Consider the following 25,795-nt stretch of genomic DNA (forward strand, 5'->3'; position numbering starts at 1 on the left):
CAAAAGGTGTCACTGTTATCATCCGAGAATGTGAGGTGAATAAAGTGGGGTACCAAGAGCGGACATGCAGGGGGCCTGAATGGATGGATGTGCTGGATAACTGTGTCAATGAGGAAATAAACAAAGTTGTCAATTTAGCAGCAGTGAGTATGGCCTTTCACCTTCTGCACTCATACAACTTTCATACTGTAAAGTTGATATGGAACATTGGTTATGTTTTGGTGAATGCCTATATTTTCAGTAAAAGTGTTTGCATTCCTGCATTTTAGTAATATGACATTAGTCACGGGTTGGTCATATGATATCTCACATTCTTCAACTACACATCCAGCCACTGGAATGATGTGTGACTTGCATTGAAATACTCTGGGCCTATAGAATGTGTTGGTATAAGAAACAAAGTTACTATTCCATGTTTGTTTTACCATCACAGAACTTTAAAGAGGGACTTGGGGCCACTCAGGAGGTTGCTCTTCAAATCTTTTCTGGTTTGAAGAACAACATGGATGCTACCTCAGTTGCTGATGTGAGTGCATCCATCAATGTTCTGGATATCATGTCGCAAGCATCAGCAAACATCAACCTGGATAACTCCATTTTAGATGTGAGCCATACCCCAATTAAGAATTATACAGTTGTGTACAATATATCTCATACAGAAACATAAATGTATATATATTTTTTCAGGTATTTCTTGGTGCAGCAAGCAACATGTTGAATAACTCTTGGAAGACAGTCAACAAAACCCTTGAATACGACATGTCCTCAAAATACCTCCAGTCTGTCGAAGGTCTAGTGAATAACATCAAAATGAATACCAGTGACGGAAATGACACCCCAAATATACAACTGATACTCTGCAATGGTCAAAACAACACATCTTGCAATGGAACTGTGTTTGGCGTAGAAGTCACATTGGCCCTGTCCTCGGGAATAGTGAAAACTGTGGGAGTAAAAAACCTAGCTGACAAATTAAACAATTCAAATTTCCCAGACTATAAGTTCCCTAGCATTGTGGTGTCAGCCACACTGCAAAACAGCAATGACTCCAAAACAAACATCAAATTGGACTTTCCCATCACCAAGTCAATGGCTCAAGACTATAACATCCTCTGTGTGTTCTGGAACACCACATTGATGGAATGGTCTGAAGAAGGCTGCAAGTGGAAGAAAATGGTCAACAATAGAAGCTATTGCGAGTGCACCCATCTGACCTCCTTCTCAGTGCTGATGTCAAAGACCCCGGTGACCCTGCTTTTTCTGGATGAGATCACCTACGTGGGCCTCGGCGTGTCCATCTGCTCCCTCCTCATCTTCCTCATCATCGAGGCGCTGGTGTGGTCGGCCGTCGTCAAGTCCAACCTCTCGCACTTCCGCCACACGGCCCTGGTCAACATCTCTCTGTGCCTGTTACTGGCCGACTGCAGTATGCTGGCTGTCTACTTCCCCAGCATCCAAACTCCTACCTGGTGCCTCGTCCTGACCGTGACCAAGCAGTTCTTCTTCCTGGCTATGTTCTGCTGGATGCTATGCCTCAGCATCATGCTACTACACCAGCTCATCTTCATCTTCCACCCGCTGAGGAAGAGGGTGTATCTGCTCCTGTCCACCGTCCTCGGCTACATCTGTCCCACAGTGATCGTGTCGGTTACCTATGTGTACTACAAATACACAGGGAAACCCTACCACGACACAGAAACCTGCTGGCTCATTTACGAGGGACTTCTGAAGGGGTCCATTCACGCATTTCTTCTGCCCGTCGGGACGATTGTTTTTATGAATTTCTTCTCCATGGGTGTTGTCATCATGACACTCCTAAAGTCCACTGTTTCTGATGGGAGTAAATCCGACGAGAAAGAGACAGCCAAAAGCATCATGAAAGGGGTGGTCTTGTTAACGCCAGTCTTTGGGATAACATGGGTTTTGGGATTCTTTGTGCTGAGCATTGATAGCAGGGCACCAATGGGTGTTGTGGTGAATTATGCTTTCTCCATCATAAACTCCTTTCAGGTACTTTTTCATATATTTTCCATTACAGATATTCCTGTCTGAAACTATTGAGTGAAAGAAGCTGAAATCAGTTTTTGCCATTGTATTCATAGTGTAATGTTTTTCAGGGCCTCTTCATTTTGCTGACTGGAGGTTTTGCAGAGAAAAGGGTATTTGTCAATCCTTAGGGAGTTTATGTAATTGAATAGTGTTACAATAGTGAATTATGTATGCTAACTGTGTAGATATTATGTATACTTACCACTACTCCTTTTTTGTCATGTTAATACAAGGTGCGAGATGAGGTGTTGAACTTGGCTTGGGTGAGTTCTGCTCTTTTATTTCTGCTTTTGTTGTCTTTCCATTCAATTATAGAGCAGTGAAATGTGGTTACATTTTTCTTCAAGTTGCTCTTATACCTGTGTAGGAATCCTATAATTACGCTAGTTACAACATTGTACTTCCATAGTACTTTGGTAATGTCTTGTAATGACATGGTAATGGAAGTGGATGGCTTTACACAAATTGAATACTTAAGCAATAAGGCCTGAGGAGGTGTAGTACATGGCCAATATACCACGGCTAAAGGCTGTTCTTATGCACGACGCAACGTGGAATGCCTGGACACAGCCTTTAGCCGTGGTATATTGACCATATATCACAAACCCCCGAGGTGCTTTATTGCTATTATAAACCGGTTACCAATGTAATTTGAGCAGTAAAAATACATGTTTTGTCATACCCGTGGTACCTCTGTAGCTCAATTGGTAGAGTATGGCGCTTGTAACGCCAGGGTAGTGGGTTCGATCCCCGGGACCACCCATACGTAAAAATGTATGCACACATGACTGTAAGTCGCTTTGGATACAAGCGTCTGCTAAATGGCATATTATTATTATTATTATACCAATCAGCCAATCAGCATTCAGGGCTCGAACCACCCAGTTTATAAAGACTGTTTAATAACAAAAAACGCCCAGCTCTATTCCTTTGTAGTTAGAAAGCAAAGCAAAATAAAGTACTATGTACCAACGTTGTAATGCCAGTGTAATTATAGTGTTACTATACAGAAAAGCAACGTAATGTCATGTGTTACTGAAAGCTCAGCTCTAAATCTGCCCACCTCTCTCACCAGGCACCTACTACCAAAGAGAAATGTGAGAATATGAAAACCACTTCAAATAAGTGATGAACATCGAGGTTTGTACAGTCTTGATACAAGACACGCACATGTCTGCTGCTAAACACATGTAATTTCATTAATGCAATTAACACTTAACTCTTCAAGCCCTTGATTAGTTAAATCAGGCATGTTAGCACTGGGCTGTAACAAAAGCCTGCACACTCCAAGGGTTTGCACGATTGGGGATTGAAGGACAATGTACTCATCATATGTTTTCTGCCTCAGAAAACTATCTATATACTGGATCAGGACCAATCCATGTGTCTGCCACTACTCTCACCCAGAGAGAAACATCCACCTGGTTGGTTCCTCAAATACAGGGATGGCTGAGGTTTAGGTGGTATTTAGACAGGTCTTATCATGAATTAATTATATTATGTCAATTACCTATCATGTTTCATATTAATAACTGAACTCCTACACATTAATCAATTGCTAAACACATCTTTGTGATTTCCTGTAAACTTTTATAAGCCTATTTTCTACAAACAGTACTGTAGCATGCTATGATGTCAAAAGAGATGTCATACAATTACTGCTATGTTGGTCAATGGCATTTGGTTATTATTACTTTTGATTTAATTTATTGAGTTTTTCTGTACTTGCATTAATTATGACTGTAGATTAAAAGTGTCAATCAAAGTTATTGTAATAAAGGAAGGCCGGAATTCAATCAGAGGCTTGTTGTAGACAAACACATTGCATACTGACAAAGTGCCTTTTAAAGGCTATTTCCCCAACATTTGCAGAGATTGCATTCACGGTAAACACTGCAGATATCGGCTCAAGCAGAAATTACCTGGAAAATGCCATTCAAGTGCTGTGCACTTGATAGACAACGTGCCTTTGATTGAATCCCGGCATAATTATTTTTTCATCTAAACCCACCTCCACCAATTGATTGATATGAATATTGCAGCATCATTTGTGGCTGTAGAGAAAATGCATTTATGTATTAGAATGAGAAACCTAGGGCTGGATTAAATCCATATCGACAAAGTATCGTGGAAGATCCGCATAAAAATGTAAAGGTAATTTCCAATTGAGTTGACATATGCAGCATTTACCATGAATGCAGTCTCTGTAACCGCGGGAACGTTGCCTTTAATTGTCAATTGCGCTATACAGCGGATCTTCAGTGCTATGGATTGAATAGAGCCCCTAGATTAACTAGCTTTATTAGGGAAGGGTAGTAACTCCATTAGTCTATGGCCTAGATTCAATCCAGAGTGCGATTGACATTTAAAGGCAGTGTTCCCACGTTTCTCAGAGACTGCATTCACGGTAAACGCTGCAAATGTCAATCCAATCGGAAATTGCCTTTAAATGTCAATCACGCTATAACATGGATAACATAGCCCTATGTTAATTTTATTACAATTTTACATTGTTATCTGTATGTGTGTGTGTGCTCTTGCAATCATCTAATAATCAATAAAATAAAGAAACATAAATCTCACAGAAGCAATTATTTCATTCTTGAGCAAATTGCCACAATGTTGTTTTAGTTCATGTTATGTACAATTACAAAGGTCCAAACCTAACATAAACATAAGTCACTAATATATAATTTCACATACAGTTGATACATTTTGGAGAGGGACCTGGCCTCTGAAAAGTCACTATCTGCAATTAATTGATTGAATACCGGCCATGGTCACAGAGTTCTTATTGATTCAAACAAATGATATCAAGTATACAATAGGCGTGGCACTCTACTATCACTGTTTCTTAGAGAGGCATTGGGATTGAGGTGGTACATGAGTATAGCTGTGATGCAGTGTGGTGACTCAGTGACTTCTCCGGATGACTGAGAAAATTGCCAGAGTCAGAACGATCGTACCTGCAGCTCCACCAATCAGAATGCCCAGAATGCTGCCATCGATATGCTGCTTCTCACACGTCTCACCAGCATAGTATGTGGCCTGGCCAGAGGCACACCTTTGTGAGAATAACAGCAATTATGAGTCAGTAATAACGGTGAAACACATACTCACTCTTTGTCTCCTATAACATATTGTACTGTGCTTTCATGGAAGCAAAAATTAGTAGAAATGCAGGGAGCATGTAAAAATTATAACGTACTGTAAATTGCACTTATCAAGCCCTGAAAAACTCAACCAGAACTACAAGTAGTGACCCAGATGTGATGTGCCCTTGTCAAAATGCCCAATTACAGAATCAGTCAACACAGACAAAGATCGGGCAGTTTTTGGAATGGAAATGTGTGTATGAAAAAAAGGAAAGGAAATGTGTGTATGGTTTGTCACACAGTAACTACAGTAGGAGCTCCATTCAATCTGTATCGCTGAAGTTCAGCGCTATAGCACAATTAATATTTAAAGATCATTTCCGATTGAGCCGACATTTGCAGCGTTTACCGTAAATGTAGTCTCTGCAAACATGGGAAGATTGTCTTTAAATTTCAATCACGCTATAGCGCTGAACTTCCGCTATACGGATTGAATCGACCACTAGGTGTTGATATGAGGTTGTGAAAGTCATACTTATAAACACACCTGCACGTGGCTTTCCCGTGTTTCTCAACCACACACACTCCCCCGTTGAGGCAGGGGGCGGGGCTACACGGGTCACTAGGGGCGGCCCGTGCCTGTCTGTGTTTGGGACCGTCAGCCATCTCCTCCTCCTGTCTGGGGGTCTCCTCCTCTGGGAGGTCATCACTGGGACTCTTTGGTTGGACAGGGACCTCCGTCTTCACCAGGTGTGTCAAATCTGGAACACATCCACAAAGAATAATTGTTTAGCGTTAGGAGAGAGAATGTTGTTGTTTTTTATGTCTTGTGTGGTAACAATCCAGCTGCTAAATTATTCAACTCTACTATGTCTCTTTCTGTAAAGTGACCATGTCAATTGATTGCCTTGCACAGTTTTAGGGTGACGTGGGTTAGGTTAAATAGTAACAGTCCGAAACAGTTAAAATCATCACAAAACAAACCGTTCAAATCATCACATAACAATACACTATATAGAACTACAGTATAGACTACCGGTCAAAAGTTTTAGAACACCTACTCATTCAAGTGTTTTTCTTTATTTTTACTATTTTCTACATTGTAGAACAATAGTGAAGACATCAAAACTATAAAATAACACATATAGAATCATGTATTAACCAAAAAGGTGTTAAACAAATCAAAATACACTACCGGTCAAAGGTTTTAGAACACATTATCATTCAAGTGTTTTTCTTTATTTTTACTATTTTCTACATTGTAGAACAATAGTGAAGACATCATAACTATGAAAAAACACATATGGAATCATGTAGTAACCACAAAAGTGTTAAACAAATCAAAATATATTTTAAATTTCAAACAGCCACCCTTTGCCTTGATGACAGCTTTGCACACTCTTGGCATTCTCTCAACCAGCTTCACCTGGAATGCTTTTCCAACAGTCTTGAAGGAGTTCCCACATATGCTGAGCACTTGTTGGCTGCTTTTCCTTCACTCTGCGGTCCGACTCATCCCAAACCATCTCAATTGGGTTGAGGTCGGGGGATTGTGGAGGCCAGGTCATCTGATGCAGCACTCCATCACTCTCCTTCTTGGTAAAATAGCCCTTACACAGCCTGGAGGTGTGTTAGGTCATTATCCTGTTGAAAAACAAATGATAGTCCCACAAAGCCCAAACCAGATGGGATGGCCTATCGCTGCAGAATGCTGTGGTAGCCTTGCTGGTTAAGTGTGCCTTGAATTCTAAATAAATCACAGACAGTGTCACCAGCAAAGCACCCCCACACAATAACACCTCATCCTCTATGCTTTACGGTGGGAAATACACATGCGGAGATCATCCGTTCACCCACACAGCGTCTCACAAAGACACGGCGGTTGGAACCAAAAATCTCCAATTTGGACTCCAGACCAACGGACAAATTTCCACCGTTATAATGTCCATTGTTCGTGTTTCTTGGCCCAAGCAAGTCTCTTCTTCTTATTGGTGTCCTTTAGTAGTGGTTTCTTTGCAGCAATTCGACCATGAAGGCCTGATTCACGCAGTCTCCTCTCAATAGTTGACGTTGAGATGTGTCTGTTACTTGAACTCTGTGAAGCATTTATTTGGGCTGCAATTTCTGAGGCTGGTAACTCTAATGAACTTATCCTCTGCAGCAGAGGTAACTCTGGGTCTTCCATTCCTGTGGCGGTACTCATGAGAGCCAGTTTCATCATAGCGCTTGATGGTTTTTGTGACTGCACTTGAAGAAACTTTCAAAGTTCTTGAAATGTTCCGTATTGACTAACCTTCATGTCTTAAAGTAATGATGGACTGTCGTTTCTCTTTGCTTATTTGAGCTGTTCTTGACATAATATGGACTTGGACTTTTACCAAATAGGGCTATATTCTGTATACACCCCTACCTTGTCACAACAAAACTGATTGGCTCAAATTCATTAAGAAGGCACATCTGTTAAGTGAAATGCATTCCAGGTGACTACCTCATTAAGCTGGTTGAGAGAATGCCAAGAGTGTGCAAAGCTGTCATCAAGGCAAAAGGTGGCTATTTGAAGAATCTCAAATATAAAATATATTTTGATTTGTTTAACACTTTTTTGTTACTACATGATTCCATATATGTTATTTCATAGTTTTGATGTCTTCACTATCATTCTACAATGTAGAAAATAGTAAAAATAAAGAAAAACCCTTGAATGAGTAAGTGTTCTAAAACTTTTGACCGGTAGTGTATTTTGATTTGTTTAACACTTTTTTGGTTAATACATGATTCCATATGTGTTATTTCATAGTTTTGATGTCTTCACTATTATTCTACAATGTAGACAATAGTAAAAAATTAAGAAAAACCCTTGAATGAGTAGGTGTTCTAAAACTGTTGACCGGTAGTGTGTGTCTCAATATTTTGTATGTGGAGCAAATAAACTGATGTTGTCAAGTTTGCTGTGCAGGCCCTCACCGTCAAAGTCGGCAATAATGATGAGATCATCGTTCTTGAGAAAGCTTTTCCTGTGCAGCTGGTCATGAGAGAGGAACGTAGTCCATCCATACTCAGATCCTCTGTAGCAGTTGCAGCTCGCGTCCCACTCCGCCCCACTGGTGCTGGTGGGCTTGACCCAATATGGGTTAGTAGTATCTGGAGAAGAAAACAATTATGGTATTAACATGTTACAAAGCCAATCATTTTACATGTATCAAAGGATTGCCTGGTGTATACATTTATATTATATTTTATGGTGGACTAAGATCAGACAAACATGTAGATTTTCACAACGAGTCAGTAAATACTGAACAATACTGTGCCTGTTTGTATGCGATGCAAGACATATTTTACATAAGGAACTCATAAACACATGATTACATTAACTGACCGGTGGTGAAGCTTCTGGTGGCAGACATCCTCAGCTTAGCGTCGGGGTCCTGGTCCATGGCAGTGACAGTGGCCTGCCTGTTGATCACTGGCCATTCCATCACACCGTCGTTCTCCCCGCTGCATAGATGGAAGGTCACGCCCACATAGTCAGGATATGTGCCGTCTCTTCCCTTGGGGTAGAGGCTGATCCCATAAGCGTAACCCTCAGCGCTGTAGAACGGCTTGCTCCTGATATGCCCTCCGGCTGGCGTTGTGGCGAGCAGGCCAGTGAAGTTCTGAATTCTCCAAACACCGCTGGGGCACGTGGTTTCTGTTAATGTGATGTCATCGATCAAGATGGCCCCCGCTGTATTGTTGTTGGACCCTACCACGCCCTGGAAGAAGTAGCGGAACCTCTCTTTGACCTTCAGGGTCACGTGGGCTATGTTCCAGGCATCATCTCCATCCCCTGAGGAAATAAGACACCTGATCAGCTTCCTGATCATCTTCCTATACTCCGGGAGTAACATGCAACACAGACACCATCAAAACTCTACAAACCATATGTGTAACATATTTATGTCTTTCGTTGAAAGTGGGGTTATCCTGAACAGTACCTGTGATGGTGTGGACCTTCTTGACACTGCAGACATTTCCCGTCCCATCATCAGTTCTGACCCACACTAACAGCCTGTCCCCGGGGGGGCCAATCATCTTGTAGAAGAACTGCAGACACTGCTCGCTCCTCTTAGGGTAGAGGATGCGTGACTCTAGAAGAGCACTTTTCCCCACTGTCGCTTTAGATGTGTCAAACCTCATGAAATAGCCAGCATCTACAGAGAGGGTCATAGGTACAGTACAAATAATTAACCAATGATTTCTGATTGATAACATCATGTGGAAGGATGAAGGATGTGAAAGATTTTGTCCATGTGTGTATGTAGTAGGTACCTCTGCAGCGGCCTGCCAGTGTGTGGTCTGTCTCCTCAGCGCTGCTCAGGGTCTGGACCCAGTCTGCCTGGTCAGTCTCACCCTGGATCATACCACAGATGTTGATCAGCTCAAAGGAACACTGGTCCAGGAGAGTGTGTGTATTGGCTGCAAAAATAGAAACTCTGTTAGCTAACATTCATAATCATCATCATCAAATCTCTATCAGAATGTCTAAGGCTGTGGTTGTTCATCATAATTTCCTTACACTTTATTTGATGCTACTGAGCAAAGTTGATGGCTCTTGCAGTTTGATCATATAGGTCATTCTATCTGGGTCACTTACTGCAGTCGTACATGCGGTTCAGCCTGAGCAGGTCTACTGCACTGAAGTCCAGACGCTGTCCGATGATCTCATTGAACGCTGGGATGGCTGTGGTGATGGTAGGGATGGTGGCGTTCTTGTTGAAAGACAATGGCCTGTAGTGCATGACGGACTCATAGTCATACGGCGTGTTCAGGTCTGTGATGAAGTCGTCCTCATACTTGTTGAAGTTGTGCTCCTTTCCTGTAGATACAGTGGGGAGAACAAGTATTTGATACACTGCCGATTTTGCAGGTTTTCCTACTTACAAAGCACGAATCTAAAACAAAAATCCAGAAAATCACATTGTATGATTTTTAAGTAATGAATTTGCATTTTATTGCATGACATAAGTATTTGATCACCTACCAACCAGTAAGAATTCCGGCTCTCACAGACCTGTTCGTTTTTCTTTAAGAAGCCCTCCTGTTCTCCACTCATTACCTGTATTAACTGCACCTGTTTGAACTCGTTACCTATATAAAAGACACCTGTCCACACACTCAATCAAACAGACTCCAACCTCTCCACAATGGCCAAGACCAGAGAGCTGTGTAAGGACATCAGGGATAAAATTGTAGACCTTCACAAGGCTGGGATGGGCTACAGGACAATAGGCAAGCAGCTTGGTGAGAAGGCAACAACTGTTGGCGCAATTATTAGAAAATGGAAGAAGTTCAAGATGACGGTCAATCACTCTCGGTCTGGGGCTCCATGCAAGATCTCACCTCGTGGGGCATCAATGATCATGAGGAAGGTGAGGGATCAGCCCAGAACTACACGGCAAGACCTGGTCAATGACCTGAAGAGAGCTGGGACCACAGTCTCAAAGAAAACCATTAGTAACACACTACGCCGTCATGGATTAAAATCCTGCAGCGCACGCAAGGTCCCCCTGCTCAAGCCAGCGCATGTCCAGGCCTGTCTGAAGTTTGCCAATGACCATCTGGATTATCCAGAGGAGGAATGGGAGAAGGGCATGTGGTCTGATGAGACAAAAATATAGTTTTTTGGTCTAAACTCCACTCGCCGTGTTTGGAGGAAGAAGAAAGATGAGTACAACCCCAAGAAAACCATCCCAACCGTGAAGCATGGAGGTGGAAACATCATTCTTTGGGGATTCTTTTCTGCAAAGGGGACAGGACGACTGTACCGTATTGAGGGGAGGATGGATGGGGCCATGTATCGCGAGATCTTGGCCAACAACCTCCTTCCCTCAGTAAGAGCATTGAAGATGGGTCGTGGCTGGGTCTTCCAGCATGAAAACGACCCAAAACACACAGCCAGGGCAACTAAGGAGTGGCTCCGTAAGAAGCATCTCAAGGTCCTGGAGTGGCTTAGCCAGTCTCCAGACCTGAACCCAATAGAAAATCTTTGGAGGGAGCTGAAAGTCCGTATTGCCCAGCGATAGCCCCAAAACCTGAAGGATCTGGAGAAGGTCTGTATGGAGGAGTGGGCCAAAATCCCTGCTGCAGTGTGTGCAAACCTGGTCAAGACCTACAGGAAACGTATGATCTCTGTAATTGCAAACAAAGGTTTCTGTACCAAATATTAAGTTCTGCTTTTCTGATGTATCAAATACTTATGTCATGCAATAAAATGCAAATTAATTACTTAAAAATCATACAATGTGATTTTCTGGATTTTTGTTTTAGATTCCGTCTCTCACAGTTGATGTGTACCTATGATAAAAATTACAGACCTCTACATGCTTTGTAAGTAGTAAAACCTGCAAAATCGGCAGTGTATCAAATACTTGTTCTCCCCACTGTATGTAGGTTACAGAATGTGTTATTCAAAATTGTTAGAAGCTTGTAATTCACTTCACCAGGTACAGTTGCTCTTATTTCTTTGTGTGGATTGTGTTTTGTTTTCTTATTATTGCTAAGTACAGTGCCTTGCAAAAGGATTCATCCCCCTTGGCGTTTTTCCTATTTTGTTGCATTACAACCTGTAATTTAAAATTGATTTTTATTTGGATTTCATGTAATGGACATACACAAAATAGTCCAAATTGGTGAAGTGGAATGAAAAAAAATATTCTAAAAAACTATTCTAAAATTCTAAAAAATAAATAACAGAAAAGTGGTGCGTGCGTATGTGTCAATGCTGAGGTGTATGCTGCGGGGGCCCCCTTCAGCAGGGAGGTGATGGGAGCTGCTACCTGTCCAAAACCCAGGATAAACCTCCGGTAGTAATTGGCAAAACCCCAAAACCGCTGCACCTCCTTAACCGTGGTTGGAGTCCGCCAATTACGCACAGCTGAAACGTGGTCAATCTCCATCTCCACCCCTGACGCGGACAACCAATGGCACAGGAAGGAGATGGACTCCTGGAAAAACAAACATTTCTCTGCCTTGACATACAAGTCATGCTCCAACAGCCTACCCAACACTCGACGCACCAGGGCTACATGCTCGGCTCGTGTAGAAGAGTAAACTAGAATGTCGTCAATATACACCACTACACCCTGCCCATGCAAATCCCGGAAGATCTCGTCCACAAAGGATTGGAAGATGAAGGAGCATTCATTAACCCGTATGGCATGACGAGATACTCATAGTGACCCGAGGTGGTACTAAATGCTGTCTTCCATTCATCTCCCTCCCTAATGCGCACCAAGTTGTAGGCGCTCCTGAGATCCAGTTTTGTGAAGAAAGCGCGCTCTGTGTATTGATTCCGTCATACTCGCAATCAGAGGGAGAGGATAACTGCATTTAACAGTGATCTGATTGAGACTACGGTAATCAATACGGGCGCAACCCTCCATCCTTCTTCTTCACAAAAAATAAACTCGAGGACGCAGGAGAAGTGGAGGGGCCGTACGTATCCCTGTCTCAGAGACTCGGCTATGTATGTCTCCATAGCCGCCGTCTCCTCTTGAGACAGAGGATACACATGACTACTGCGGAAGTGCAACACCTGCCTGGAGGTCTATCGCACAATCCCCCTGTCTATGAGGTGGCAATCGCGTCGCCCTCGTCTTACTGAACACGAGTGCCAAATCATCATACTCAGGAGGAATGTGCAGTGCGGGCATTTGGTTCGGACTTTCCACCGTGGTCGCCCCCTACGGAAACACCTAGACACCGCCCGACACACTGGTCAGACCACTCCTTGAGAGCCCTCTGTTGCCACGAAATGGTGGGGTCATGGGAGATTAACCAAGGAAGTCCCAGCACCACGGGATACGCAGGAGAGTCGATCAGATACAACTGAATGATCTCCCTCATGACCCCCTGCGTCCTCATCTTTAGTGGCGCTGTGACCTCCCTAATCAACCCAGATCCCAACGGACGGCTATCTAGGGCATGAATAGGAAAGTGCACATCTACTGGTAGGAGGGGAAATCCCTAACTTTAACACAAAAATTACGATCAATAAAATTCCCAGCTGCGCCTGAATCGACTAGCGCCTTATGCTGGGAATGAGATGCAACCTGGGGAAATACTACTTGTATACACAGGTGAACAACAGAGAGCTCTGGGTGAGTTGGGCGCCTACTCACCTGGAATGACTCCCCAGTGTGTGACCTGTTGCCTCGATCCCCTGGAGACCCTCCCCAGCACCGAACCGCAGTGTGTCCTCTACGGCCACAGTTGGTGCAGAGGACGGCCTCCCTCCGGATCTCTCTCCTCCTCTCTCTAGCGCCAGCACCCCCGAGCTCCATAGGGCTCGGCTCGGAGGTGCTGGGGGATGGACTGGACGGCCCCAACTCCGGACGTCCGCGGGTAGCCAGCAGGGTATCCAGACAGATCGACATGTCCACCAACTGATCGAAGTTTAGATTGGTGTCCCTGCAGGCCAACTCTCGTCGAACGTCCTCTCGCAGGCTGCACCGATAGTGGTCGATGAGGGCCCTCTCATTCCACCCCGCATCCGCCGCTAGAGTCCGGAAGTCCAGGGCGAACTCTTGTGCGCTCCTCTTCCCCTGTCGGAGGTGGAACAGACACTCCCCCGCCGCTTTACCCTCTGGGGGATGATCGAAAACAGCCCTGAAGCGGCGGGAGAACTCAGCGTAGCTGATGGTGGCGGCGTCTATTCCCCTCCATTCGGCATTGGCCCACTCCAAAGCCTTGCCGGATAGACAGGAGATGAGGGCGGAAACGCTCTCGTATCCCGAGGGCACCGGGTGTATGGTTGCCAGGTAGAGTTCCACTTGAAGTAGGAAACCCTGACACCCGGCTGCGGTGCCATCATATGCCCTCGGGAGCGAGAGCCGAATCCCACTGGACTCCGGAGATGGTACGAGGGGCTGGCCGATGGTGGTGGTAATGTAGGAGGAGGTGTGGGCAAGCCTCCTCTTTCCCATCGGCACAGGGTGTCCATCACGTCTTGCATGGCGGAGCCGAGTCTATGGATCATGGCGTCCTGGCTGCTGACCCGATCCTCCAGTGACTCGGTCACCGCCGCTGCTCCTGCTGACTCCATGGGTGGTGTGTTATTCTGTCAATGCTGAGGTGTATGCGGCGGTGAAGTCAGGCGCAGGACACAGAGGATCAGTAACGACTACTTTACTTTCCAAAGTAAAATACACACAAAACAAAAGCCTCCAAACACAAGAGGAGAAATGTATGCGGAGTGCGTAATAAACAAGATGGTCAATGCCGAACATACATGCAAGAGACGCGGACAATAACACACAAAAGCAAACATAAAACAAGGGAACTTATATGGTACATAATCAATACAGAATACGAAACAGGTGTACCAACTAGACAATACAAGACAAACATCGAAACATCGAGCGGCAGTAGCTAGTACTCCGGGGACGACGAACGCCGAAGCCTGCCCGAGCAAGGAGGAGGAGCAGCCTCGGCGGCATCCGTGACAGTATGTTTTCACCCCCTTTGCTATGAAGCCCCTAAATAAGATCTGGTGCAACCAATTACCTTCAGAAGTCACATAATTAGTTAAATAAAGTCCACCTGTGTGTAATCTAAGTGTCATATGATCTGTCACATGATCTCAGTATATGTACACCTGTTCTGAAATGCACCCGGAGTCTGCAACACCACTAAACAAGGGGCACCACCAAGCAAGCGGCACCATGAAGACCAAGGAGCTCTCTAAACAGGTCAGGGACAAAGTTGTGGAGAAGTAAAGATCAGGGTTGGGTTATAAAAAAATATTAGAAACTTTGAACATCCCACGGAGCACCATTAAATCCATTATTAAAAAATGGAAAGAATATGGCACCACAATAAAACTGCCAAGAGAGGGCCGCCCACCAAAACTCACGGCCCAGGCAAGGAGGGCATTAATCAGAGAGGCAACAAAGAGACCAAAGATAACCCTGAAGGAGCTGCAAAGCTCCACAGCGGAGATTGGAGTATCTGTCCATAGGACCACTTTAAGCCGTACACGCCACAGAGCTGGGCTTTACGGAAGAGTGGCCAGAAAAAAGCCATTGTTTAAAGAAAAAACTAAGCAAACACATTTGGTGTTCGTCAAAAGGCATGTGGGAGACTCCCCAAACATATGGAAGAAGGTACTCTGGTCAGATGAAATGTAAATTGAGCTTTTTGGCTATCAAGGAAAACGCAATGTCTGGCGCAAACCCAACACCTCTCATCACCCCGAGGATGTTTTTCATTGGCAGGGACTGGGAAACTGGTCAGAATTGAAGGAATGATGGATGGCGCTAAATACAGGGAAATTCTTGAGGGAAACCTGTTTCAGTCTTCCAGAGATTTGAGACTGGGACGGAGGTTCACATTCCAGCAGGACAATGACCCTAAGCATACTGCTAAAGCAACACTCGAGTGGTTTAAGGGGAAACATTTAAATGTCTTGGAATGGCCTAGTCAAAGCCCAGACCTCAATCCAATTGAGAATATGTGGTATGACTTAAAGATTGCTCTACACCAGCGGAACCCATCTAACTTGAAGGAGCTGGAGCAGTTTTGCCTTGAAGAATGGGCAAAAATCCCAGTGGCTAGATGTGCCAAGCTTATAGAAACATACCCCAAGAGACTTGTAGCTGTAATTGCTGCAAAAGGTGGCTCTACAAAGTATTGACTTTGGGGGGGGGTGAATAGTTATGCACGCTCAAGTTTTCTGTTTTTTTGTCTTATTTCTTGTTTGTTCCACAAATGTTTTTATTTTGCATCTTCAAAGTGGTAGGCATGTTGTGTAAATCAAATGATACAAACCCCCCAAAAATCAATTTTAATTCCAGGTTGTAAGGCAACAAAATAGGAAAAATGCCAAGGGGGGTGAATACTTTCGCAAGCCACTGTATTACTGCAATGTTGGAGCTAGAAACACAAGCATTTCGCTGCACCTGCGATAACATCTGCAAATCTATGTACACCACCAATAACCTTTGATTTGATTTGATACACAACTGATACTGTATCTGCCACCGTCTATGCCTAATTCCATCACACCCACCTTCTATGATTTGGTCCCACCAGATCTTGACGTAGTCGTCTCTGTCAGAGCGTGACTGCTCATGGTAGAAGCCCAGAGCGTGGAGGAGCTCATGTTCCACGATGGCCTTAGTGTCACAGCGCGCCCCTATAGAGAGGTTCTGTCCTACCTTATCATCTCCTACAAATGACCAGCATCTGTGGCCGTCACAGACAGGATTACGCATTATGACACCAGAGTAAACACAAAATCAAATCAAATTAAATCAAATCAAATGTTGTTTGTCACATACCGTGAAATGCTTACTTATTTACCCCTAAGAGTCAATTGACGCACCGGTAAGTAAAATAATAAAGAAATCCCCATCAAAATCAGTCAATTTAAGCTAGAGATATCTGTTTTTTTTTTAATTGGCTGTTTCTCAATCCACATCATCCGCCGATGTTGCGGTGAAAGGTGTTTGTCAAACCATGAGACATCCCGATAATCGGTCTTCTCACGAAAACGCCTGTAGTGTCTGAACAGTTTGGCCTGTTATATAGCAATTATGACTCCCACAAGTGTCAGAGGACTCATCTGAAGCTGGTGCTGTTGATGTGCAAACTTCTGTTTGGTAGTGTCCAAACCGTTAGGGCTATAAACTAATGTGACCCCACTGTGGAAAGGGGAGATTCTCACGAACACGATGATGTTCTCTCGTTTTGCTACAACCCCCACAAGTGTCACAGAACAAGTGTCAAGGGACTCGTCTGAAGGTAACCGGTACCAGTTTAAAATAATGTTTTCTGCCTACCACCCAAAAAAAGGGTTAAATATGTGTTTAAAAAAAACACACAAATATTTCCTGAGCTCCTAGATATAGGACAGACACTTAAAAACCTTGTTTCTTATTATTACTTTTTTGACTGTCTTTTTTGCCATTTATGAATGTGTTTTCCAATGTGTTTCTATGGGCTATAGTAGAAAGGCCAAATTTCATATTTTATTAATACTTTTTTATATATTTATTTTATACCTAAAGGGGTCCTAAAATTCTAGATCAAATAGCTAAATGATCCATACATGATTCTCTTAACCAAGAAGCCCTTAACCAACAATGCAGAGTTTTTAAAAAGGAAGTAAGAAAAATGTGCTAAACTAAAGGAAAAATATTAACAATCTACTACACAATGTTTCCTCATTTGTTCTGTGGAGAAAACTGATTCACAATAGTACATCTTACTTCATATTTCACCATAACATTACTGTACTGTGGTCCACACAAAATATATACTGTACCTCATCATAACAATGGTGACATGAAGGACTGTATTCAACAAAATGCTTTAGGACATTCATCGACTTAACACTAAAAGAGGGGTCACCGTTTATTGCAGGTTTGGAATCTGTAGATGCATAGAACACTATAATGAATGTAATTTCCTTAGATAAGCATTTTCTAATCTGTGCTCTCCATAAAACCTTGCATTTTATGCTTTGGAAGGACAGACAGTCCATAAAGTTAAGCAAGAGCTCATGGCATTACAGTGTATTTGGCTGAACTCACCCACTCAGCTTTGTGAAGGAGATATATGTGCTTTCTCCCTCGTAGGGCTTGAAGTCCACACAGGATTTCAGGCGGTATGCTTCGAATGCCTGCTGAATAACACCTTTTGCATTCAGCTCTGAGGGAATGAATATGAACTAGTTTTCAGAATGTTGTCAACAATTGTATTTCATTCAGCATTGAGACATGGTTGGTAGAGCCTACATACCCAACGAATCTGTCAAAATGTAAGGAATGGGAAACTTCCATCTTCTCCTTTCATCCAGGATTGCATTTCGCCTTGGCTGCAAAATCCATAAAATAAATGAAGTAGGCTAACTGATTTATGTTTAGTCAACTATTACATATAATAAGGCTATGAAGAGAAGTGTCCTTACATCACCTGCAATGTCTCCCTCAAACAGGTTTAGATCTGCTTCTGAAATATCAGAAAATAATAAAAATCAATCACTCTCAGTAAAAAATTGTATTGCCAGATTTGTGAGATTATTGCACATATTATTATATAACTTCAGTAATGTTACAGTTTAACAGAGAGTGTAGAGCTAATTACCTGAATTGATATCGAGTATATCCTCTCGCAATTCACCTGCATCTGCATCACCACCTAATAATTCAACAGAGAAACCATTCTGTAAGAACACAGAGCATTATCACACATACACCCTTATGCACGAGACGATCTAGAACTTACCATAAAGTGTCGGAACAGCTTGCACCTACAACAAAAAGAGACACTGCTTGACTCACAACATATAATTGATAAAATGTACAATTATTGATAAAATGTACAATTATAATTATAATAACACAGGATGTGTGCCCTACCTTGAACACAACCAGAATTGCGATGAAAGTGGTGATCCTCCATGGTGCATAGACAGAGCCCATGTTTAATCTAGAGGAGTTGGATATGTGTTCATCTGCTATTGTAAACAGACCAATAAAGTCAGTGTCTGGGTGGAACTTGATCTATACAGATGTAGGATCTTAATTAGAAATGCAAACTTATAGTGTATTCCACTTTAAAATATCAGACTTGATTTGCCCTAATGAAAATGTATCAATCCCTACAAAAATGTCCATTCATTATAATCCACATAATAATTCACATTTTCTGTTGCTGCAGGATTATTTTCCTGCTGTAACAAACTGGTTCAAATTAAGATCCAACATCTGTTTGTAATGACTGTAATGAGTAATGTGAACTTCACACGACCATGACATCTCTCTCTCACTTTGACGTTCAGTCAGATGTGCCTTGTCATGTCATTATCTTCACTGATCTTATCTTGTAACCTTAGCAGATAAATATGTTATTGTGTTTTGAAATAATGTATTGGTACTATGTCAGCAACAGTTTCAAACATGATTTAGTGTTTTCGATTGAGTTTCTGACATGCACTTTAGCATGCAGGTTTAAGTTTCTTAAGTTTAAACTTATTTCTAAATGATTTAAATATAAAACAAATAGTGTATTAATTGCAGTTGTGTTTCCTCCAGGTTTATGTATTTACTAGTCTTAATATATCCTGAGATACATGATGTTATGAATGACAGGCAGAGCAGGTAATAGTGTGTCAGTGTGTTTGAACATACAGTGAGCTCCAAAAGTTTAAGAAAAGTGTTTTATTATTTTTTGGGGGGATTTGAAATGATACAATGACTATGAGGTTAAAGTGCAGTCTGTCAGCTTTAATTTGAGGGTATTTCCATCCATATCGGGTGAACCATTTAGAGATTACAGCACTTTTTGTACATAGCCCCCCCCCCCCCATTTTAGGGGACCAAATGTATTGGGACAAATTCACTTATATGTGTATTAAAGTAGTAAAAAAGTTAAGTATTTGGTCCCATATTCATAGCACGCAACAACTACATCAAGCTTGTGACTATACACATTTGTAGGATGCATTTGCTGTTTGGTTTGGTTGTGTTTCAGATTATTTTAGATTACCTTGGACTTCACGTTTCGTTTCGTTTATTGTTTTGTCGTGGTGTTTATTCAGTTAAAATAAACATGTATGCATATCACGCTGTGCCTTGGTCTGACCCGTCTTTCAACGAACGTGACAGAGAGAGAACATTGTTGTGTCATGTGTTTACATGTGGTGTTTTTTTGTTGTTGTTTGGTTAGTGTGATATATTGTATGTGTTAAAAAAAAAAAAAAAAAAAAGAGTCTGCACTTTAACCTCATATATCATTTCAAATACAAAGTGCTGGAGTACAGAGCTAAAACAACAACAAAACGTTGTCACTGTCCCAATACTTTTGGAGCGCACTGTATATCCTTTATTCTGGTTATGGGTGGCAGGGCAAATGGTGGTTAACTGGTGAAAAGACAAAATTAGAGACGACAATACTTTGAATAGCTTGATTTTAATGAGTTAAAAGCTGCATGAAGCTGCATTTCACAGGTTACAAATAAACAAACCGGTTTCAAGATGGAGGCCACAGACAGATTGTCAGGACAGTGTTTAACATTGCAACTGACAACTGATAATTTACTTGTATAGGCATGCTAATGTTGACTTCCACCGCCTTTATGTAAATGTTTGAAATAAAAAGAAAAGTGAACATTTGACATTTAAAAATGCATAAATGTTCTGGTCAACCTCAGTCCTGACTCCGGAGCTGAACTGGAAGCTTGATTGGAACTTCAGTTTTGATTAGTGGAGTAAGATCTGGAAATACAAACAACAGTGAACAGGTTTAATACAGTTTCAAGTGGTCAAAAATATCTCAGAGCCCTTGAAAGTAGAGTCAGACGCACCTTCAAACTCAACGAAGAGAATGAGGTCATCATTCTTCAGGTAGCTCCTCCTATTTAGGTGGTAGTGGGAGAAGTAGGCGTTCCAGCCCCAGGTCCAGCCATGATAACAGTCACAGGACGGGTCGTACGTCCCCATCTTGGACGGGTTGTCCCAGTACAGCATGTTGGAGTCTGAAAGAGTGGGGAGAGTATTATAAATCAGCAGATAATCTACATATAGATTATGTGAAGTGAATTGATTTCCATGTCCTGTCGGATATAGATGTATAGACGTCTTTTTATGCTGACTCACACACATGTTGGTATTGCTATGACAGTTGTTTGACCAAAAGCTTTAATAGCCACAATAATCTGAGTGTGAGGAAATTCTCTTTATGTGCCCCTTTGAACCAACATTAGCCTGCCCCATACCTGGGATGAGATGAGTGGGACTGGTGGTGAAGCTGTAGGAGAAGGACTGCCTCTGCCTGACGTCAGAGTCCTGGTCCAGCAGTGTGATAGTGACCTGTCTGTTCCCTGCCGGCCACTCCAGGGCCTGGTCGTTCTCCCCGGTGCTCAGGTGGAAGAAGGCCCCGATGTACCCGTCGTAGTAGGAGTTGGGCAGCAGCTGGATTCCGAAGGCGTAGCCCTCGGGGCTGTAGAAACGTGGGCTCTGGATGTACTCTCCCGTGGCGTAACTCTTCATGTACTGGCTGAAGTTCTTGATACGCCATGTTCCACTGGGGCAGCGTGTCTCCGCTAATAACAACAACAATAATGACAATATAAACTTCATTCGGATAGCACCTGTCATATAATGCATTGCACACTAAAGTGTTTTACAGTTACTTAAAATGTTAAGACAGAGTACCGTACCTAGGGTGATGTCATCCACCTGGATCCCCCCCAAGGAGTTTGCTGGGTCGCCCCTGATCCCCTGGAAGGCATAGCGGAACTTGGAGTCCATCGTTAAAGGAACGTGGGCAATCTTCCAGGAGTGGTCATCATCACCTGTGAAAACAGATGTGGGGGAGATGCAGGGTAATCATCATTTTTAAGGTTGAACATTTTCAAACAATACCTGTTGAAGCTATATTATGATGCTACAACACATAGCACAGTCATGGTTTATCAGATTATTGAGCACGGCTGTTCACCACTTTTCTCAAGCCTACCTGTGAAATTCCCAGCTGCAGTAAGGGATAAGACTTTGCCCTTAGCATCCTCCTTCCTGGTCCAGACCACCAGCTTGTCCTTGGGGCTTCCTGTCATCTTGTAGAAGAACTGCAAACACTGCAGATTTCTCTTGGAGTGCAGGACCCTGGATTCCAGAAAAGCTGAGTCTTCCGCCCGGCCGGTGTCAGTGTAAAAGTTCATGAAGAACCCTGCATCTACACAGATCACAAACAAGATGTTATCATAAATGTATTATAGTAAAATAGTAATGTATGCCATTCAAAATGGTTGATAAACCTATGTGTTCACCCTTGCGATGTGTAGGGGCAGGAGTTTTTCTTCTGACAATGTCAGGGCTCCTGACCCTAGTAATACTGTAGGTTAACCCTACCTTTGCACTGGCCAATGAGAGTGTGGTCATGTGACCCTGGCTGGCTCTTGGTGCGTACCCAGTCACCATCATCGTTACGGTTCTGGATCATCCCACAGGTGTTGACGGTCTCAAAGGCACACAGGTCCAACAACGTCAGAGAGGAGGCTACAGGACAGACATCATACACAGGCAAACTAAGCAAACTTAATCAGCTAAAAACAACATAAGTTAAACACAACATCAGCAGTTTTTTCTGGTCAAATCAAGTGATTAGGAAAAAAATTATGGTCCTCCTGATCATGTGACCTGATCAGGAAAAACTCCTGGTCCTAATGAGAAAGGGTCTCACAGCAGTTATACATCCTGTTGAGCCTCAGTAGATCCAGGCTGCTGAAGTCATTGTACTGGCCCAGCACTTTGGTCATCTCTGGGTCCTTGGCTGTGATGGTTGGGTACCGTGGGTCTTTGTTAAAGGAATATGGACCGTAATGCATGATAGACTCGTAGTCGTATGGCGTGTTCTGGTCGGTGATGAAATCATCAGCGTATTTATCAAAATTGTGGTCCATACCTGTAGAATGTACACACAAAGGTTGTGGTAAGTTCTAAAATAAGGCTTGGCTTGCCATGCAAAAATGTTTTGGGTGTTGAGCTCTTAGACCTTACCAGGCAGGACCTGGTCCCACCAGATGTCCACATAGTCATCTCGGTCGGTGCGAGACTGTTCGTGGTAAAAGCCCAGGGCGTGGAGGAGCTCATGCATTATGGTGCCTTTGTAGTCACAGGATGGGCCCAATGACAACTGCTGGCCTGTCTGTAGGTCTCCGACCATAGACCAGCAACTGCAACAATTCCATGATGCCACAGCAGTGAATTACCTCTTGAACACGGGAGACAGATCTTATCCACATAGTGCCAGTGTGGGTGCAGACCTTTGTTCCAGCCAACCAGTAATACACAAGATTCAACTAAGGCTGTTAAGACTATGATCATTAGAAGCATCGAGTGGAGGAGCAGACTCGTATATCAGAAAAACAAACTATACCCATCTAGCTTTTCAAACTTGATAAAGCTCTTCTCTCCTTCATAGGGTTTGAAATCCACACAGGATTTCAGCCGGTACATCTCAAAGGCCTGGAAAATGACCCCCTTGGCATTCAGGTCTGAAAGACAAACAAGGGATTAACGGACTATAAATATTATAATCTGTATGTGCATTGATTATAATGGTAGAGGTAACAATACCGATAGTTTAGTCTTCTTTAATCATGGTTCATCACCAGTGTATATCATGTTACTAGGATGAGAGATGGTGCACATTTTTACCAAGGCTGTCAGCCAGTATGTAAGGGATGGGGAATTTCCACCTGAAGGCTGGATCCACAAGGGCATTGCGTCCAGGCTGATGGAGTGATATAACTTTTATTGCAATACTTAATTATTGACTGGACGTACTATCGTTAACTTTATTGAAATCACATTAATCGAAATCTAGATAGCAAAAAGGTCAAAGTTTCATTTATAGAGTGCAGGCTATTTAGCACACTTATTTTTTTTATTGAAAGCCCTATTTTTTCTTCTAATTGGAAAGACAGCGAACATACTTGCAGACAATGAAAGGTTTAACACAGTATAAACGTACATTCAATGCAATGTCGCCCTCGACAACAGGGGTCTTCAATCCTATGGAAAATAAAAGATTATAGACATGGAAGATAGTTTTAAAACATCACAAAGAGGATATCAAATACATCCACTGTATACCAGCATGCACAAAGAGACTTACCTGAGTTGACGAAGGGGATGTCTCGTCGTATTACCTCATCAGCATCAATGGCAAAGGCTACAGTAAGAGCCACAATGTTAGATGATGAATGTATTTTACTTTTGCTATAAGCCCATTTGAACACTTTTTCTTAGACCTGTCTTGAACTAAAAATAAGTATTGTTATGTAAAATAGCTCACCAATGTGACATGAGCACCATAAGGATTGGATACATTACAAATGTATATGTACCACATGATTTGATTAATTATAGGACAAAATATATATACATGTTCTCACATTTCTCCTTTGACATCCGCCTAATCTGTAAAGTGAGATGAGAATGTTTTTTTCATAATCACGCATTCATGGGAAATGTATTAGATAGAGCGAGAGAGAGAGAGAAAGAGAGAGAGAGATCTTACTGTGAATGCAGAGGACAGAGACAGCAGCAGTCCCAGACAGCACAAGAGCCTTAGTACTGTCATTTTGGAGAGGTTGACCACAGACCTGATACCACAGCACTTATTAAAGCCCTTTAAATACTCTTAATACAGCAAGCTGGAAGGGAAACTTTGACCCACAGGTGATCATGTTACATATTCAAAACTTCAATACAACACCAATACTTTATCGTTGTGTTGAAACTGTCTCGTCAGGTTCAGTGGAAAGTTTTGGTTAATGATCAGATATGGCCATGAGAGTGATAAGTGTTGATAAGTGTGTTCAAGAGTGCAATAGTGGGTTTTTGTGTTCTGCTAGTGTCCATTGGTAACAACATAGTAATTACACTGAACCAAAATATAAACGCAACACGCAACAATTTCAAAGATTTGGAGTTACAGTTCCTATAAGGAAATAAATCAATTGAAATATATTCATTAGGCCCTAATCTATGGATTTCACATGACTGGTCACAGATACCTTAACAATATGTAGGGCATGGATCAGAAAAACAGTCAGTATCTGGTGTGACCACCATTTGCCTCATGCAGCGTGACACAGCTCCTTCGCATAGAGTTGATCAGGCTGTTGATTGTGGCCTGTAGAATGTTGTCCCACTCCTTTTCAATGGCTGTGTTAAGTTAATAATAATAAATAATATGCCATTTAGCAGACACTTTTATCCAAAGCGACTTACAGTCATGCGTGCATACATTTTTTGTGTATGGGTGGTCCCGGGGATCGAACCCACTACCCTGGCGTTACAAGCGCCGTGCTCTACCAGTTGAGCTACAGAGAAGTTGCTGGATATTGGCGGAAACCGGAACACATTGTCGTACATGTCGATCCAGAGCAGTCCAAACATGCTCAATGGGTGACATGTCTGGTGAGTATGCAGGCCATGGAAGAACTGGGACATTTTCAGCTTCCAGGAATATGCTACAGATCCTTGCGACATGGGGCTGTGCATTATCATGCTGAAACATGAGGTGATGGCGGCAGATGAACGGCACGACAATGGGCCTCAGGATCTCTTCACGGTATCTCTGTGCATTCAAATTGCAATCGATAAAATGCAATTGTGTTCATTGTCCATAAGTTATGCCTGCCCATACCATAACCCCACCATCACCATGGGGCACTCTGTTCACAACGTTGACATCAGCAAACTGCTCGCACACACAATGCCATACATGCTAAATGCCATCTGCCCGGTACAGTTGAAACAGGGATTCATCTATGAAGAGCACACTTCTTCAGCATGCCAGTGGCCATCGAAGGTGAGCATTTGCCCACTGAAGTCGGTTACAATGCTGAATTGCAGTCAGGTCAAGACCCTGGTGAGGATGACGAGCACGCAGATGAGCTTCCCTGAGATGGTTTCTGACAGTTTGTGCAGAAATGTTTTGCTTGTGCAAACCCACAGTTTCATCAGTTGTCCGGGTGGCTGGTCTCAGATTATCCTGCAGGTGAAGAAGCCGGATGTGGAGGTCCTGGGCTGGCGTGGATACACTTAGTCTGCGGTTGTGAGGCCGGTTGGATGTACTGCCAAATTCTTTAAAACAAC

The 25,795-nt window shown here is 42.8% G+C and overlaps 3 protein-coding genes across 3 annotated transcripts; 1 reads left to right on the plus strand and 2 right to left on the minus strand.

The window, feature by feature from the left end:
* Positions 1-289: 289 nt before the first annotated feature.
* Positions 290-2,170, plus strand: LOC121552379 (adhesion G-protein coupled receptor F3). The gene has a single exon (XM_045211254.1). It carries the CDS (start codon positions 712-714, stop codon positions 2,050-2,052), a length of 1,341 nt encoding a protein of 446 aa, XP_045067189.1. The 5' UTR covers positions 290-711; the 3' UTR covers positions 2,053-2,170.
* Positions 2,171-3,618: 1,448 nt separating this feature from the next.
* On the minus strand, positions 3,619-18,630 carry mep1a.2 (meprin A, alpha (PABA peptide hydrolase), tandem duplicate 2). The gene is made up of 14 exons (XM_041865260.2): positions 18,545-18,630; positions 18,411-18,435; positions 18,270-18,323; positions 18,094-18,134; positions 17,925-18,000; positions 17,717-17,834; positions 16,192-16,367; positions 9,778-9,999; positions 9,453-9,599; positions 9,119-9,334; positions 8,521-8,970; positions 8,109-8,285; positions 5,692-5,905; positions 3,619-5,113 (listed from the first exon to the last, which is right to left on the minus strand). Exons 1-14 carry the CDS (start codon positions 18,605-18,607, stop codon positions 4,963-4,965), a joined length of 2,130 nt encoding a protein of 709 aa, XP_041721194.2. The 5' UTR covers positions 18,608-18,630; the 3' UTR covers positions 3,619-4,962.
* Positions 18,631-20,095: 1,465 nt separating this feature from the next.
* Positions 20,096-24,294, minus strand: LOC121552377 (meprin A subunit alpha). The gene is made up of 14 exons (XM_041865261.1): positions 24,210-24,294; positions 24,085-24,109; positions 23,805-23,861; positions 23,661-23,701; positions 23,345-23,420; positions 23,064-23,181; positions 22,685-22,860; positions 22,368-22,589; positions 22,037-22,183; positions 21,645-21,860; positions 21,346-21,480; positions 20,902-21,228; positions 20,491-20,661; positions 20,096-20,401 (listed from the first exon to the last, which is right to left on the minus strand). Exons 1-14 carry the CDS (start codon positions 24,270-24,272, stop codon positions 20,334-20,336), a joined length of 1,842 nt encoding a protein of 613 aa, XP_041721195.1. The 5' UTR covers positions 24,273-24,294; the 3' UTR covers positions 20,096-20,333.
* Between the last annotated feature and the right edge of the window lie 1,501 nt (positions 24,295-25,795).

The sequence above is a fragment of the Coregonus clupeaformis genome, chromosome 36 (assembly GCF_020615455.1).
Source record: "Coregonus clupeaformis isolate EN_2021a chromosome 36, ASM2061545v1, whole genome shotgun sequence".
Taxonomy (NCBI): Eukaryota; Metazoa; Chordata; class Actinopteri; order Salmoniformes; family Salmonidae; genus Coregonus; species Coregonus clupeaformis.